The sequence below is a fragment of the Bufo gargarizans genome, chromosome 1 (assembly GCF_014858855.1).
Source record: "Bufo gargarizans isolate SCDJY-AF-19 chromosome 1, ASM1485885v1, whole genome shotgun sequence".
NCBI lineage: Eukaryota > Metazoa > Chordata > Amphibia > Anura > Bufonidae > Bufo > Bufo gargarizans.
The window spans coordinates 416,681,866-416,697,993 of NC_058080.1; the positions used below are offsets into that span (position 1 = coordinate 416,681,866).

At 39.8% G+C, this 16,128-nt stretch overlaps 1 protein-coding gene across 3 annotated transcripts in view; it reads left to right on the forward strand.

Annotated features, from left to right (window-relative positions):
• Nucleotides 1-16,128, forward strand: part of ADAMTSL1 (ADAMTS like 1) — a 913,450-nt gene that overhangs the window by 692,746 nt on the left and 204,576 nt on the right. For all 3 annotated transcript variants that reach the window (XM_044271585.1, XM_044271577.1, XM_044271588.1), the window contains one exon: nucleotides 9,854-10,090. In XM_044271585.1, coding sequence (XP_044127520.1) covers nucleotides 9,854-10,090 — 237 coding nt within the window. The remainder of the gene's footprint in view (nucleotides 1-9,853; nucleotides 10,091-16,128) is intronic.

Sequence of the window (16,128 nt, forward strand, 5' to 3'; positions counted from 1 at the left end):
TATATTTTGCTTAGTAAATCTCCAAATTAAATTAGGTTATAACTTAATATAAACTGTGATCAAAAAAGGCATACACGTGAAAGAGGATCTTTCATAGGAGGCTTTCCTATAAATACAAGTCTTCCCACCATATACACCAGAAGTTGTAAGCATAGAAAGCCAGCCATATTTCACAACAGTGAGCAGTGGTACTGTGCAGTGCACTTCTTCTATAGCTTGAAGACATCTTGTTAGCTGTTCACCCTGGTGCTATCTACCATACAACTACCCTCTTAAAATCTAAGAAGACATCCTCTGAACAACTGCCCTGCATTATTTGAACAGTAGGTTCTTTAGGATTGTTGAGACTTGGCAGTGTGACAGAGCTGTGTATCGCGCTGTCAGTAGACTACATGCAAAGAGTTGTGAATTCTCAGAAACAAAGAGCATCTACATGAAGTCACATTATGCAAATGAGGCGTAAATGGGCTTTTTATAACCATAGAACAAAGACTAATGAAAAACGACTACAGCATATTTGTCCACTTTTACGCCTCAATTCATGACCCTTTTCCAATCTCATTTATCAATGCCACCACACTTTGGAAAGCTCGTAGTAAGTAGTCTAAAGCCTAAAATTTAGGGATCATATATGGACATTTTTAGATAAATTGATCTCTTACAAAGTTCTGCATGTACCATGTATTGTCATGGTGCATGCATAAATGAAATCTATTATAAATGACTACAAGGCCAGTAATTATGTGGTCCTGCCTAAAGACACAACCCCAAGATGTAGCAGTAATGTGGCTTCTACTTAATTCACATTGGGACAGTTTTATCAGGGTGTCATAAGTTCAAACTAGCACAGGCTTGAAGATCCATATTCTTCCATAAAGTTTAGCTCCCAAATTTTGAGCCATTCTATGGCTTTATTTTCACATTCATACTGTGACATGCTTTTAGTACTTTTTCATTTCTTAGCGTTCTAATGATTCCCTGGGAGGCCTGTATTTTCTCCATAGAAATCAGGGGGGCTTGAAAAAGACCTATGGGTACAAGCACATGGCGCAATTGTGAGCCATTCGGGGAGCGATGGTGGAGAACCGGATGGCCAATTAGGCCGCAGCTGCCTCTTATTTAACTAATGAAGACTGCACTGTATAGCCATTCTGTATTGTTAATAGACGCTCAGCACCTTCAATACCGGTATTTGTGTGGTCGTACCCTATGACATTTTTAATACAGATTAGGAAATAGTGATGACAATATGGATGAAAAACACTGGAACAACACACAGATTAGAGGGTATATTGCAATAATAGACATTTATGGTGTATTTATAGGCCCAATCCATTACCACTAATGGAGAGAGCCATACACACCTGCATGGCCAACTGTTTAGAGTTCTGCTTGGTCCTGAGGTACAACTGGGGACACTGGGCCCCTCTTCTCACAATCCATAAAATTTCACTCATCATGCCTATACTAGAAGTTTCCATAGTACCAAAACCTCACATTGCAACACCTTTGTCAAATCTGTGCCATTATGTTTAAGGGCATTTGTGTTTTCAGGCAGGAAAATGATAGAAAGGAGATAATGCTATCACAGTCAATTGTGGGACACAATGGCATATATCTGTGAGGGAACTCCTTTCCACAGTCGATATTAGCCCACAAAATCTAGACAGAAAAACTGTTAAAAAAAAGTAATTTTGTCTTTTATCTTCAATAAAGCTAGGGATACATCTGCAGTGGAGGTTCTGGTAGGAGCCTCCATCGGAACTTCTAGCAAAAATGCAGACCAAAATACTGGAAGCCATAACAAATGGGGTCTGTTAGGTGCCTTTGGTGCCTGTCATAAGGCACTTCCGTTTTTCTTTTTTCGTTTTCTGTTCCTACAATGCTACAGATGACCGTAGTCTAAAGCATTACCTGGCATACAGTTCAGCACTCCACCAATAGTTCAGTTGATTAAGGATCTTAGAAGAATGCTCGGGAATTAGACTGAAAAGTCTGGAGTACATTCTGTTTTCACAAAGGCAGTTACTCATGTGGTGTTACTGAAATGTTTGTAATTTAACGTTTTCTACATTTCTGTAATGGCTTATAATTTGCCAGGAAATGTTGTGACCTTTTAAATCTGGTTTCATATTCCCATGTTACGTACAAGAATCATAGATTTTCAATAAAAGGCATTTTTTTGCATATATTTCCCCAAAACAACAGCTGTTTGATGATTTCTCAAAATGAACTGGATCTTGTAGATTTTATAGCGGGACAAGTCTGGAAAGGAAATCCATTAACAATAATTATTGACATCATGCAAACGACACAGGCGCTGTCAGGGGGCATTTCTAACCTGTAAGTAATGAGAGAATAAATGTGGAGTTAGTTATAAAGATGTTCACACAATCACTGTGGAAACTGATCATTATATTAGGAAATAACCGTACCTTAGTGCAATAAATAATGCCGTCATTGCAGTAGTAATGCGCTCCAATATCACTTCTAGTTGACACCCAAGGCCAAACATTTGCAGACACACAAATATTAAAAACCACTAGCATGAGGTGCTGAATGCTTTTCAGCTTTTTAATAAATCTACAACGCTTGACCCTCTAATCTGTACTGTAATATGTGACATAGGAAGCTGCGTGAAAAATGCACAATATAGAACATGCTGCAATTCTTCCTGAATGCAGAGATGATGCGTGAAAAATGTCGCTCATGCACACAGACCCATTGAAATGAGTGGGTCAGGATTCAATGCGGATGCTATGCGTTCACTACATGCATCACATCCGAACAGAAACTCGCTCACATGAAATAGGCCTAATGGATTTGACTGAGGGCTAAACCAGGGAGTGGAGTCTACGGGTGCCTTTATGCACTACCGATTCTGTTACAGAAATGTTTGCGATTAAAAATCTGTTCAAATTCATTTCAATGGACATGCAGAAATGTGCTTGCTGCCAAATCAACCCCTTTTCAGATCAGTGGAACTGTATTTCAGTTGCAGAAGTTTCTGCCGCAAACTCTTCTGTGTTTGAAAGCACCCTAAGGGATTGTAAGTTCTTCAGACTTAGCCCTCTTAATGCAGTATAGACTTTCCCACAGTGAATCTTCCTTGAAGTAGTCTCCATTAGCAACGGTTTACAGATTCAAGCAGAAGATCCTGATTTACAGAACAGCAACAACAGGCAAAATTCGTATTTAGATGGACCAGGCAGAGTTCAGGAAGTAGAGATCAGAAAGAGGTCAACTAAAGAAGTTGAGAAAAAGGCAGAGGTTGAGAGAGTTTTGCCTTATCCTCAGGATAATAGGCTGAACTACTTGGATTTTTCCCTTTTTTCAGCTATACAAGCTATGTTACGATGTAAGCAATTTGGGGCATAAACAAAGAAATCAAGCAGAAAACACACATTGGCTGAGTAAGATCCAAACAAATTTTTGTCATGCCCAGAGTATGGTAGGGAAGTCCCTAATAGAGCCTGGGATGTGCAGCATTTGCTATAGTCAGGGGCACTTGGCACACACTGGCCCTTTAAGAAGCAAGGAGCTGATACATATGCATAGCTCAGAAACAGAGCATCTCAATTAAGGAGGAGAGCGGTGGTAAGGAGCAAAACCCTGAGTACCCAAAGAGCTGCTGCTTATTGCAATTTCTAATCACCCCGGCTTAAAGGGTTTATCCCATGATTTAAGGCTATGTACATCTTTTGTGGAATTTTTTTTAAATTATTGCATTGTACTCATTATGAGCTAAAAATATATATTTTTCATTGGTCTTTATTAAAAATATGTCATACATTGAAATTAATGGGTCCTCACCCTTTCCGCAAAAATGTGGTACAAAACATACTGCCATCTGAATGAGCCCATAGTGTAAAAAATTAATATCAGACATCATATAGAATGTGACAGTCTCCTTCTAACAAAGCTAGAACCAGCCCCGTACCTCATGTGAATCCAGTTGCCTCAATTGCCCTGCTAGATTTATATCAAGCTGACAGCTTCGAGGCATGTCCTTTCTGCTGCATATCTAACCCTATCACAGCTCAAGAGGAAGTTGAAGGATGGAACTGAGCATGTGCATCCACATAGAAATAAGAAAAGAACAAACAGCAGGAAGAGACCACTGTGGTACTCAGCAGAAGTGGCCCAAATCATTAAAAATAAAAAGCTAGCATTTTGTAATTATAAAAAACCCCAGAGCAATGAAGATAAGGAAATCTACAAGATTAGGCAGAAAGAGGCCAAGCAAGTTATAAGAACTTCTAAAGCGCAGGCAGAAGAAAAACTAGCTCAGTCTATGAAAAAAGGGGATAAGACATTCTTCAGATATATAAATGAAAAAAGGAAATAAAAACAAGGAATAACTAAATTAAAAACAAAGGACGGAAGGTATGTAGAAGAGAATAAAGGGCTAGCCGACTGCCTTAATGAATACTTCTGTTCAGTTTTTACAGAAGAAAAAGGAGAAGGACCTCCACTAGAAAGGATGACTAATAAATCGTTTGATGCATGTGTCTTTACAGAGGAAGATGTTCTAAGTTTGCTGTCTAAAGTGAAGACAAATAAGTCACAGGGGCCTGATGAGATACACCCAAAATTATTAAAAGAGCTTAGTGGTGAGCTGGCAAAACCGTTAACAGATTTATTTAACCAATCATTAGTAACAGGAGTCGTCCCGGAAGATTGGAAATTGGCAAATGTCGTGCCCATTCACAAGAAAGGTAGTAGGGAGGAATCGAGCAACTATAGACCAGTGAGTCTGACATCAATAGTAGGCAAATTAATGGAAACCCTATTAAAGGATAGGATTGTGGAACATCTAAAATCCCATGGATTGCAAGATGAAAAACAACATGGGTTTACTTAAGGGAGATCATGTCAAACTAATCTTATAGATTTTTTTGACTGGGTGACTAAAATAATAGACGGTGGAGGTGCAGTAGACATCGCATATCTAGATTTTAGTAAGGCTTTTGACACTGTCCCACATAGAAGACTTATCAATAAACTGCAGTCATTGAGCATGGACTCCCATATTGTTGAGTGGATTAGGCAGTGGCTGAGTGACAGACAACAGAGGGTTGTAGTCAATGGAGAACATTCAAAACAAGGTCATGTTACCAGTGGGGTTCCACAGGGATCTGTACTGGGACCAATTTTGTTTAATCTCTTCATAAGTGATATTGCAAAAGGCCTCGATGGTAAGGTTTGTCTTTTTGCTGATGACACAAAGATATGTAACAGGGTTGATGTTCCTGGAGGGAAACGCCAAATGGAAAAGGATTTAGGAAAACTAGAAGAATGGTCAGAACTCTGGCAACTGAAATTTAATGTGGATAAGTGCAAGATAATGCACCTGGGGCGTAAAAACCCAAGGGCAGAATATAGAATATTTGACACAGTCCTGACCGCAGTATCTGAGGAAAGGGATTTAGGAGTAATTATTTCAGAAGACTTAAAGGTGGGAAGACAATGTAATAGAGCAGCACGAAATGCCAGCAGAATGCTTGGATGTATAGGGAGAGGTATAAGCAGTAGAAAGAGTGAAGTGCTTATGCCGCTGTACAGATCACTGGTGAGACCTCACTTGGAGTATTGTGCGCAGTACTGGAGGCCATATCTCCAGAAGGATATAGATACTCTAGAGAGAGTTCAGAGAAGAGCTACTAAACTAGTACATGGATTGCAGGATAAAACTTACCAGGAAAGGTTAAAAGACCTTAATATGTATAGCTTGGAAGAAAGAAGAGACAGAGGGGATATGATAGAAACTTTTAAATACATAAAGGGAATCAACTCGGTAAAGGAGGAGAGCATTTTTAAAAGAAGAAAAACTACCACAAGAGGACACAGTTTTAAATTAGAGGGGCAAAGGTTTAAAAGTAATATAAGGAAGTATTACTTTACTGAGAGAGTAGTGGATGCATGGAATAACCTTCCTGCAGAAGTGGTAGCTGCAAATACAGTGAAGGAGTTTAAGCATGCATGGGATAGGCATAAGGCTATCCTTCATATAAGATAGGACCAGGGACTATTCATAGGATTCAGATATATTGGGCAGACTAGATGGGCCAAATGGTTCTTATCTGCCGACACATTCTATGTTTCTATGTTTCAGGTGGCGCTATACAGATATATTTTATTGAATAACTTACAAAAGTATTCAGATCCAGGTGCTAGTTTGAAATCTGACAATCCCTTTAACCAGCTGCTATATGGTGACCATTTTTCTAGACTCTATAGGCATAATGTATTAATACTATCCAAAAGAAAGAGTCAAGACAAATAGTAAGAGTTCCCCTTTATAAAGTGCACTGGAAAAATGTAACTTGGCCTCTGATTAGTTGCAATGGGACAAATGTTTTTAGACAGTTTCGATACATGAACATGAAGTCCCTATAATCTTAGTCCGTAGAGCGGTGTTCCATATATAACCGGTAAGTATGACACCGGTCACCAATAGAATAGAAATATGTTTTAAGAAAGCTGTTTAAAACATCATTTTTCCCTGACCCTCAAGGATAAAACACCTAACGTGAAACCTGTAGACTGCAGATGTCTCTAACTTGCATTTACTTCCCACCCACGTATATCAAATAAATCTGACTTTTGGGCAGCGCTTTTGATCAGTGCAATATAATGGAGCCAATACTCCAGCTGGAATGTAATAAATCTGCTCCCCTCTAGGGACTGACACTGAGCACATCGTAGTAGAACCGTTGTACAAATGTGAACTCATGTGATGTTCTGTATATTCACGTGAGGAGAGACATGGACAAGGTTGTCCTAAAACGATAGCAATAATAACTGTATTTCAGAACATTCCGCTGTGTATTTTCTGTGTTCTTATTCCTGAACCTCATCTATTTCACATTGTGACTATTATGTCTGCTGCTTTTTAAATGGCCTGTTATTCCAGGACAGATGTGATTATGATGAGGTTAGTAAAAACTTCTATGACTTCCATGCATCCTATCTATATTAGTATTCTCAGTATGACGCATAAATAAACATTTTTCTTTGATCAGTGGAGGACATATAGAGAAGGTCAGGGTTTGTATTGGTTTTACCTTATCAGGTTAGGAGTGTACAGTATATAGACCATATGCAGTTGAAATGTTAAAAATATTTGTTCCCATTTTGTCACCAAATATGTCAAAATTGTGCTTGCCCATTGCACAAATTCAATTTGCTGAATTACTGGATTTCAAACGTATAAATGTATGCAAGTGGAAAATACTCAGTGGAGCTTGGAGCCAGTGCAGCAAGCCCTTGAGGAGCCGGAGCAGAGGATAGGGTGTTATTGGCTTTGACTATAGGATGTTTTACGGTGGTTTCCTTAGAGGCCGTTGCTCCCTGTGGTCAGTGCACCCTTTCTACTCTTGGGGCAGTCCCTGTATCTGGGGCTCCTGCCTGATGGTAGTTTGGTGTACCCTTGATGTTGGTAGTTGTATGGGTGCCTGGCAGGAGATGTAATAGTGCAAAGGCCAGAGTATGGTGCAGAAGGCGTCAGGAAACCAGCCCACATGTAGAGGAATAAACGTCTCTTTTTACTTGAGTGCAAAATAGGAGTTGTAGTACATCCAACAATAATCTGTACACAGTGTAAATCCTTTGACCAGATGGCAAGGTATGGAGGCTGGCAAAGTGGCAAGTAATGGCACTCTTGGTTTGCTAACTTGCTAAAGTGCCCCTTTCTAGAATCTCTGGCTAGCAATGATAATCTACCAATTGTGGTTGTAATGTCCACTTCAAGTTTTAGTGGCCAGGGTGTGGATAAGTGTGATGGGTGTCTTAACCGTAGTCCCTCACAAGCAGCAAAATCTAGATAACTGTAATAGCAGGTTACCTTACTGACTCCTACACCAGTCCATGCAGATTCCCAATTCTTATCTTTATTTATCTGTCTATATCAGAAGAATTAACTCCCATAAATCTGTTAGTCTCTGGATCCTGAGGGCCAATGAAAAAGAACATAGACTTGGTTCCTCCTTCCTCACTCACTAGACTAATACTCTCCCTCTAGACCGGAAATCGGAACAGCACACTCCTGCCAACCATATCATGTCATGCTGGGTGTACATTACATAACATTAAGATTACAAACCAAACATTTGCAAATACCCCCTGTACTAGCATACTGCACCAGGACTTGGGGTTCTGATACTAAAGATCTTTACAAATACTGTAAAGTGAACATTAAAGGGGTTGTCCCACAAAAAAAATACAGTTTTCAAAGCAGCATATGGATCTGAATTCTTTTGTAACAATATGCAATTCAAAGTTTAGCATAGCTATTGAATTAATCAATAAAATGTATCTTTATAGCGCCACCTGCTGTTTTTTTATTTATTTATTTGTCCTGCTCACTGAGATGGCCGCACATGCTCAGTTTCTTCCTTCAACTGCCTCCTGAGCTGTGATTGGGAAAGCTGAGACACGCCCCCTGAGCTGCAGCAGAAAAGACACTCTCCTTGAGCTGTCAGCTTCATCAGAGCAATGAATGTGGAGATCTCTGGATCCATGTGTGGTACAGGGCTGGTTCTAGATTTGTTAGAAAGAGGCATGTTCTATATGACATCTGAATTTCATTTATTTACATAATTCATGGTAGAACACCTTTATACCATCTATGACACAGTGTACCTATAGAAAATAATTTTCTCCTTTACATTCTAAAATTCTAAGCATTTGATATACCATACTTTTCATGCTATAAGACATATTGTACGATAAGTTGCACCCACGATTAGAAGCATAAAAATATAAAATATAATTTTTACTGTATATATCATATGGGTTATATACAGTTACTACTCTCTAGAGACCCAGCTGTACCTTCTATGCCTAGTTTATCATGCCCCACTGGTATAGTCCCAAGTCTATTATCAACCAGTGACCTTTTGTTAAGTTCTTTTTTACCCACCAATCAATACCAGTCAAAGTATACCTCATCCTATTTAAAACCATTAGTTCATCCTATTCTTTATGTCTCCAGTTATGTAATTTATGTCACAAATGGTAGGGATAAGTGCAGCCCTAAGCTCCATCCATACCACTATCTCTTCCTACTTGCACAGTCCGTCCTAACTGACGGTGTACAACTGGGCGGTGGTCCCTAGCTTAAGTACGTGCAGGGGCTTATAGGGAGGAACAAAAGCGGAGAAAACATCAAAGCTAGGACAGAACACACAGAAGCGAACACTAGGCAGAACGAAATATCAAGGTCAAAACTCGCCGAGGTCAGAACCAGTTGATCACGTCAGTACCAGGGGAAACACCAAAATCAATGTCAAATACAAGCCGGAGTCAGGAGGTCACGCAGTACAAAGGGGTAACACAGCATCATGAGTCAAATTCAAGCCGAGGTCGAGTTCACAAAGTCACACATGCAGGCAAACGCTAGTGAGGTTGAAAGACCAATCACAGGCAACCTGTGGCCAGCAAGCTGACTGTTAAATAACCCCAACTGATGAGTCACGTGACGTGGCCAGCGTCACATGATTTGCATCACGAACCTGAGCGCCAATTCACTCCTATTGGCGCTCAGCTCCTCTGCTGCTCTTTGCCTAGGGGATGGAGAACTCCGGCCACGCCGAAGAGGCGTGCGCAGCTGGGTTCTCCCCGCTCCACCGTCACCATGGGAACGAGGATGCCGGACGCATCCTCGCTCCACACAGATGGGATGCCGGCGGCGCATGAATTTAAGGTGAAATTAACTATTGTGCTTGCTTCTGATGCAGCCAATATGATAGTTTTATCTTTTTCATGTGTTATACATGTTTTTATATTCATCGTTTTTCCATTGGCTGTTATTCTCCATGTAATGCATGAAAATTTTCTTCCCATCCAACAGGATTGTCCAGCTGAATCAGGAGACTTCCGTGCACAGCAGTGTTCTGCTCATAATGATGTCAAATACCAAGGACAGTATAGAGAGTGGCTTCCAGTTCATAATGACCCTGAGAACCCATGTTCATTAAAATGCCAAGCAAAAGGGACTTCCCTTATTGTGGAACTTGCTCCTAAAGTTCTGGATGGTACTCGCTGTTACACTGAGTCCTTAGATATGTGTATAAGTGGTTTATGCCAGGTAAGTACACTTAAGCCATTACTGTATATTAAATGCCATTGTATGTTTACACTAGTTTTGATGGAATTTTTATGCCTTTTTTCTAGCCAAAACCAGTATTAGTTATTTTTGGCTATACTTTTCTTCTGCTTTAGTGCCACCCTTAGTTTTGTTGTGACAAAATTGATCAAACGCATCACGCCATGTTCACTGGCCTTTCATGAACCAGTTACAGAGAGTACATTATGGTTATGTATGGTCGCTTCACTCAGAAAGACCAACAATTGCACAACAAGGAATTCAACATGTTAAAAAAATCCATGTTTCCCTCTATATCTGCTGTTGGGGTCAGCTCCATCGCTGACAGATTAAGTGAACCTTAGACCCTGAGCTGATCCCCAAACTTGACTCCCCTTCCCCACCGCCACTCTTTCGGAACGGTGCCCTTGTGCTACTACATGAATACATTTCTGTTGTCATCCTCCATCCTCTTTTGTCCACCTCAAAAGGAATCAGGGGGAACAGAGAAGACGTGAGAAAGGTTTTATTTAATTTTTGTAAAAAGAAAACTAGATGTGAATAATTTTACACTAGAAAACTGAGGCACTACAAGTCTCAGCATAAACTAGAATTTATAATTACACAGTGAACACTGAAATACTACAACCTAAAGTAAATAAATACACACAATTACATTTGAACAGAAGAAAATGTGTATCAAAAAATATTATTTTAAAGGGGTTGTGTCACTTCAGTAAATGGCATTTATCATTTAGAAATAGTTAATACAAGACACTTACTAATGTACGGTGATTGTCCATACTGCTTCCTTTGCTGGCTGGATTCATTTTTCCATCACATTATACCCTACCCGTTTCCTTTGCTGACTGGATTCATTTTCATCACATTATACACTGCTCATTTCCATGGTTACAGACCACCCTGCAATCCATCAGTGGTGGTAGTTATTGCACGCTATAGGAAAAATAGTCAGCCTCTCTGGTGGCCGGGACCATGGGAGCGCACGTAGGCCAGTGCTTTTTCCTATATTGTGCAAGCACAACCACCACTGATGGATTGCAGGGTGGTCTGTAACCATGGAAACGAGCAGTGTATAATGTGATGAAAATGAATCCAGTCAGCAAAGGAAGCAATATGGATAATAACAATACATTAGTAAGTGGATTGTATTAACTTTCTCTACATGATAAATGCTACTTACTAAAGTAAGACAACCCCTTTAAGCTCCACAGATGTACATATATATAACTGGGGCCTCTTTCACTTCCCTGGGGCACCCACGCAGGTGGTCACAATATAGTCGGTAAAAGGAAGCTCAGGCAGGCCTGTACGTTTTTAGCCTGCTCACCTCTTTTTCTGGGACAAGGTCCAGATTACTATACAGTGGGGAAAATAAGTATTTGATACACTGGCAATTTTGCAAGTTTTCCCACCTACAAAGAATGGAGAGGTCTGTCATTTTTATCGTAGGTATACTTCAACTGTGAGAGACAAAATAAAAAATTTCAAAAAAAGAAATTCACATGATTTTTAAATAATTAACTTCCATTTTATTGCATGAAGTAAGTATTTGACCACCTACCAACCAGCAAGAATTCTGTCTCACAGTCCTGAGTTTTTCTTTAAGAAGCCCTCCTACTCTGCACCCATTACCTGTATTATTTGCACCTGTTTGAGCTTGTTACCTGTAGAAAAGACACCTGTCTACACACTAAATCAATCACACTCCAACCATGGCCAAGACCAAAGAGCTGTTAATTATTTAAAAACCATACAATGTGATTTTCTGGATTATAATTTTTTATTCTGTCGCTTACAGTTGAAGTGTACCTATAATGAACATTACAGACCTCTCCATTCTTTGTAGGTGGGAAAACTTGCAAAATCGCCAGTGTATCAAATACTTATTTTCCCCACTGTAGTTGATCATTCTTTTGTATTCAGTTGCCTCTAAACAATAAGTTCACCTTAGTATCTGCTTTTGATGGGGCTGATGGCTCTCCGCTGCTCTGCACAATTGCCCTGCCATCCACCTCAAAACTGCAGGATGACTCTACCTCCGTCATCTCAGGAACTGAGGTCTCATTTCTCTTCCTCTGTGCCTCCTTCTCTGCCTTGTAACACCTCAACTCGCTCCATTTAGCTCTTCTCTTTCCACAGCTCTGTCCTCACCCCTTCCTTCTCTGCAGTGGACTCACCAAAACTTGTGCTGGGAGGCTGGATCAGTTGGGACTAGTTGTAGATTATCGCCTGAACCCCAGTATGAAAATCTGCCACTGGCACCTATACACATTAGATTTGTGGTTTATCCTACAATTTTGTCAGCATCTACAGACATTATTCTAACCAGCATAACCAGCTTTGGTTTTATCTCAACCATGGTGTCCACGCCTTTAGGGCAGTTTTTCTTCTATTCTTTCTGCCCCTTGAGTACGCAGACCAATAGAGCAGGCAAATGTCAGGAAGAGGAGCATTCAGGCCCAATCTTTTCCTTCTCAGCTCCCAATAGAGTTAAATTATATCAGCACATCTCCATTTACAAAGGGTCATGTTCTGATAACAAATTAAGATTTTTGGTGTCACATGAAAGAAGCGATTACCTGACAACTGATCACTGGCTCTTTTACCGTGTGATCAGCTCTACCTTTACACAGGCCACTTATCTGCAATAATTGTTCATGCGAACATTAGTTCCTGATAATTGGCCTGATGCTTGGCCCATGTAAAAGGTCCTTCAAGGGGTTTTACGAGTGTTTAATATCCTCAGAAAAGGTAATCAGTATCTGATCAGTGAGGGTCCTAATCCCAGCACCCTAACCGATCAGCAGTTTCAGGAGGACATGGCACTCCAGTGAGAGCAGTGGCCTCCTCGCAGCGTACCAAGCACAGTGCTGTCCATTGGATAGTGGATGTACGTGGTATTGCAGCTCAGCACCTTTCACTTGAATGATACTGAGTTGCACCTAGACCATGTGACTGATGAACTTACCATCAATGGCCTAGGAAGAGGCCATGGTCTCTTCAAACAGCTAATCGGTGGGGGTGCCAGAAATTAGACCCCCACCAATCTGATAATGATGATCTGTCCTTATAGGTCCTCATCAGTATTAGACACTCGGAAAACCCCTTTACTATATATTTTGCTAGCTAAGATAACAGATGTCTTTGTCTTCGTTACTTGAGAATACCATTTGTCTCATTTGTCTATTTTCAACATATGCTATAAGTCTTAATACACATTTTCTAGATTGTAATAATATGAACTTCAGTCGCACAGAATTATTGTCAAGTTTTAACCACTTACTGACCACCTATGCACCTTTTTATGACGATCACTAAGGGGCCTTAGGCTCAAATGCTACCTTTTTACACCAGCCCAGTCTAAGCACTGCTCAGGTGTCCTGTGCAGCGGAGATTGAGGGCTTGGCTCTCACATGAAGCATCATTCTGGGCCGTTTAACCTCTTTAATGCTGTGGGCACCTGTTGCATCTAAGTTGTTTAGAGGGAGGGAGCGCCCTCTGGCTCCGATTAGCATCCCACGAATTGGATCACTGGCAGCTTGTCCTCTCTGGCACCGCCTGCTGGAGTATGTCAGTATAGCATTGACGGTATAGCAGTGAAGGAAAACTACATGGTGTACCACAAAAATCAGTTCAGTAGAAACAAAAATATAAATGTTATGGGTCTTTTGATGAGGCAATGCAAAAATATTTTCTTTCTTTTTTAGAAAAAAGGGGGTTTATTGTGCATAATTAGTAAATCTTAAAAAAAAACTATGTTTTTGGTATAGCTGTAATCGTACTGACCCAGAGAATAAAATTACCATGTTATTTATGCCAAAAATGAAGGCTGCAAAACGTAAAAACTAAGTATTGCTGTTTTTTTTCATCACCCTCCAAGAAAGAGTTAATAAGTCAATAAGTCAATCAGTAAGTTATGTGTACCCTAAAATTAAAAACTACAACTTGTCCTGAAAAAAAACAAGCCCCCATATGGCTGTATAGATGGAAAAATAAAAAAGTTATAGCTCTTGGAAGATGAGAAAAAGGTGAAAAAAATGAAATAAATTGCGTAGTCAAAAAACAGACTGGTCACTAAGGGGTTAATACAGAATCTATAAATCAGGGAGCTGCTGCATTTTGTGTAACTATGTAGACAAGCTTACTACAGCACTTGGAGATCTTGGGAAATACAAAAAGGGTATTCATATTAGAATTCCATGGACTTTGTGATTGACAAGGTTGGTTCTAGGAATGCTGCCATTTTTGTAGACTGGCGCCATGCACATTTGTGAATGCCCAGGAGCATGGTGTTCACATTAGTGGGACTTTTGAAACATTACTAAAATTATGTTATTCAGACCAGTAATCAGTATTGTCTAGATTTTTAGACTGTTTATTGCATATGACTGATGCATTTTAAAAGCAATATTATAAGCCAATATACTGGATTAGTATAAGTTTCTGTGATTAATAAAAGCTTCTGTTTTATTGACTAACATGGGCTTCGCCTTTTGTGCTGTCTAAGAAAAATGGTTAGAGTTTCCTTCAATTGTGGAGTATAATATAATATTCATTCTATAATTAATAAACATTAAGAAAAGCCCTAATATCCTTTTATTGGAATCATTCCCTTTAGAGGTGGGCAAAACTCAAAAATACTCAAGGGAAACCTTGGGAAATTCTAATTCCTGGTGGTTACTTCTTCCTTTTAGCATCTTGTAGTTTGTGGTCTGGATATGACAATAGTCTCTGATTAATTCTTGGGAAACTCAAGGGGAATTTGCTGGCTGCAATACAGTATTTTGTGTTAGTTACACAAGGAAGCCATTACTATAACATTATAGCAGAGTGCTACCATTTAAAGGGAACCTGTCACATTGTACATGTAGTGCAATGTACTGGCATCTTATTATAGAGAAGGAAGAGCTGAGCAGATTGATATTTAGTTTTATTGCAAAAAATTCTGTATAACTTGTATTTCACTCATTTTCATTCTTGCTCTTTGGGTGATTAGGAGTTCAGAAAGCGATCCTATGGAGCGATGGACAGCTAGCCTTTCTTGTATAAGTGTGCATACAGAAGTAGCTGTCAATCACTTACAGGACCACCCGAAGGACTCCGAAGCACAGAATGAGCAGGGATTTATATCAATGAAATACAAGTTATACTGACTTTTTTTCCAATAAAATGATATATATCAATCTGCTTAGCACTTTGCATTCTAACTATAGCATGATCCAGTCCCCACATATAGTTATGCAATTTAGGCAGGTTCCCTTGATGCTGTCACAAGGTATATACGGTATTTTCGTCTTCTTGCAGAGTAATAGAGATTAAATAAATCTATTTCCAGAAAGTATTGCAGCAATATGTCACTTGTGACAGATACGCTGTATTTTAGAGAAGAATATATGAGCCCATAGACCTAGCTAACTAGCCCGTGCATAACATTAACATGATAAAGTCTGTATGTTAAAAAGAGAAAAGACGTGTAATTGAGTCCGCAGTGTTTTCAGGCAAACAGCGTTTGTACATTTTGTATGGCTGTCAGCATCCCTCTAGTTCTGAGATTATCTGGGCATTGACTCCTGTGAAATGAGATTCCCTGCAGTTCTGCACCACTGTTTAATATGGAAATGAGCCCCCAAGTTGCTATTTGTTTTTCTTCCCGCTTCATTTCCCTTGGCATCAGGTCTCCAAACTGAGCCAACACCGCTGGCCCTTTTGTGTAGGAAGAGAAATTCTTCTGGCCGAATCTAAATTGGCAGTGTAAAACCTACGGGTAAGCAATATAGTCTAACCTTGTCCTTTGCGTACTTTAAATCTACTGGGACTTATGCCTCTTCCACCACCACTTTCCTAAATGATCCCACGAGCCTGACTTGGATGGTTAATATGTTTTCTTTATTCCCCCTCTTTCTTTTCAAGGCAAGGAGAGAGTAAGCACAGGAGCCAGGTTAAACAAAGACTCATAGTGGGAGAGAGTGAATATTAAAAACAAAACATGTTCCATGCTGGGTCCCGGGGATCTCCGT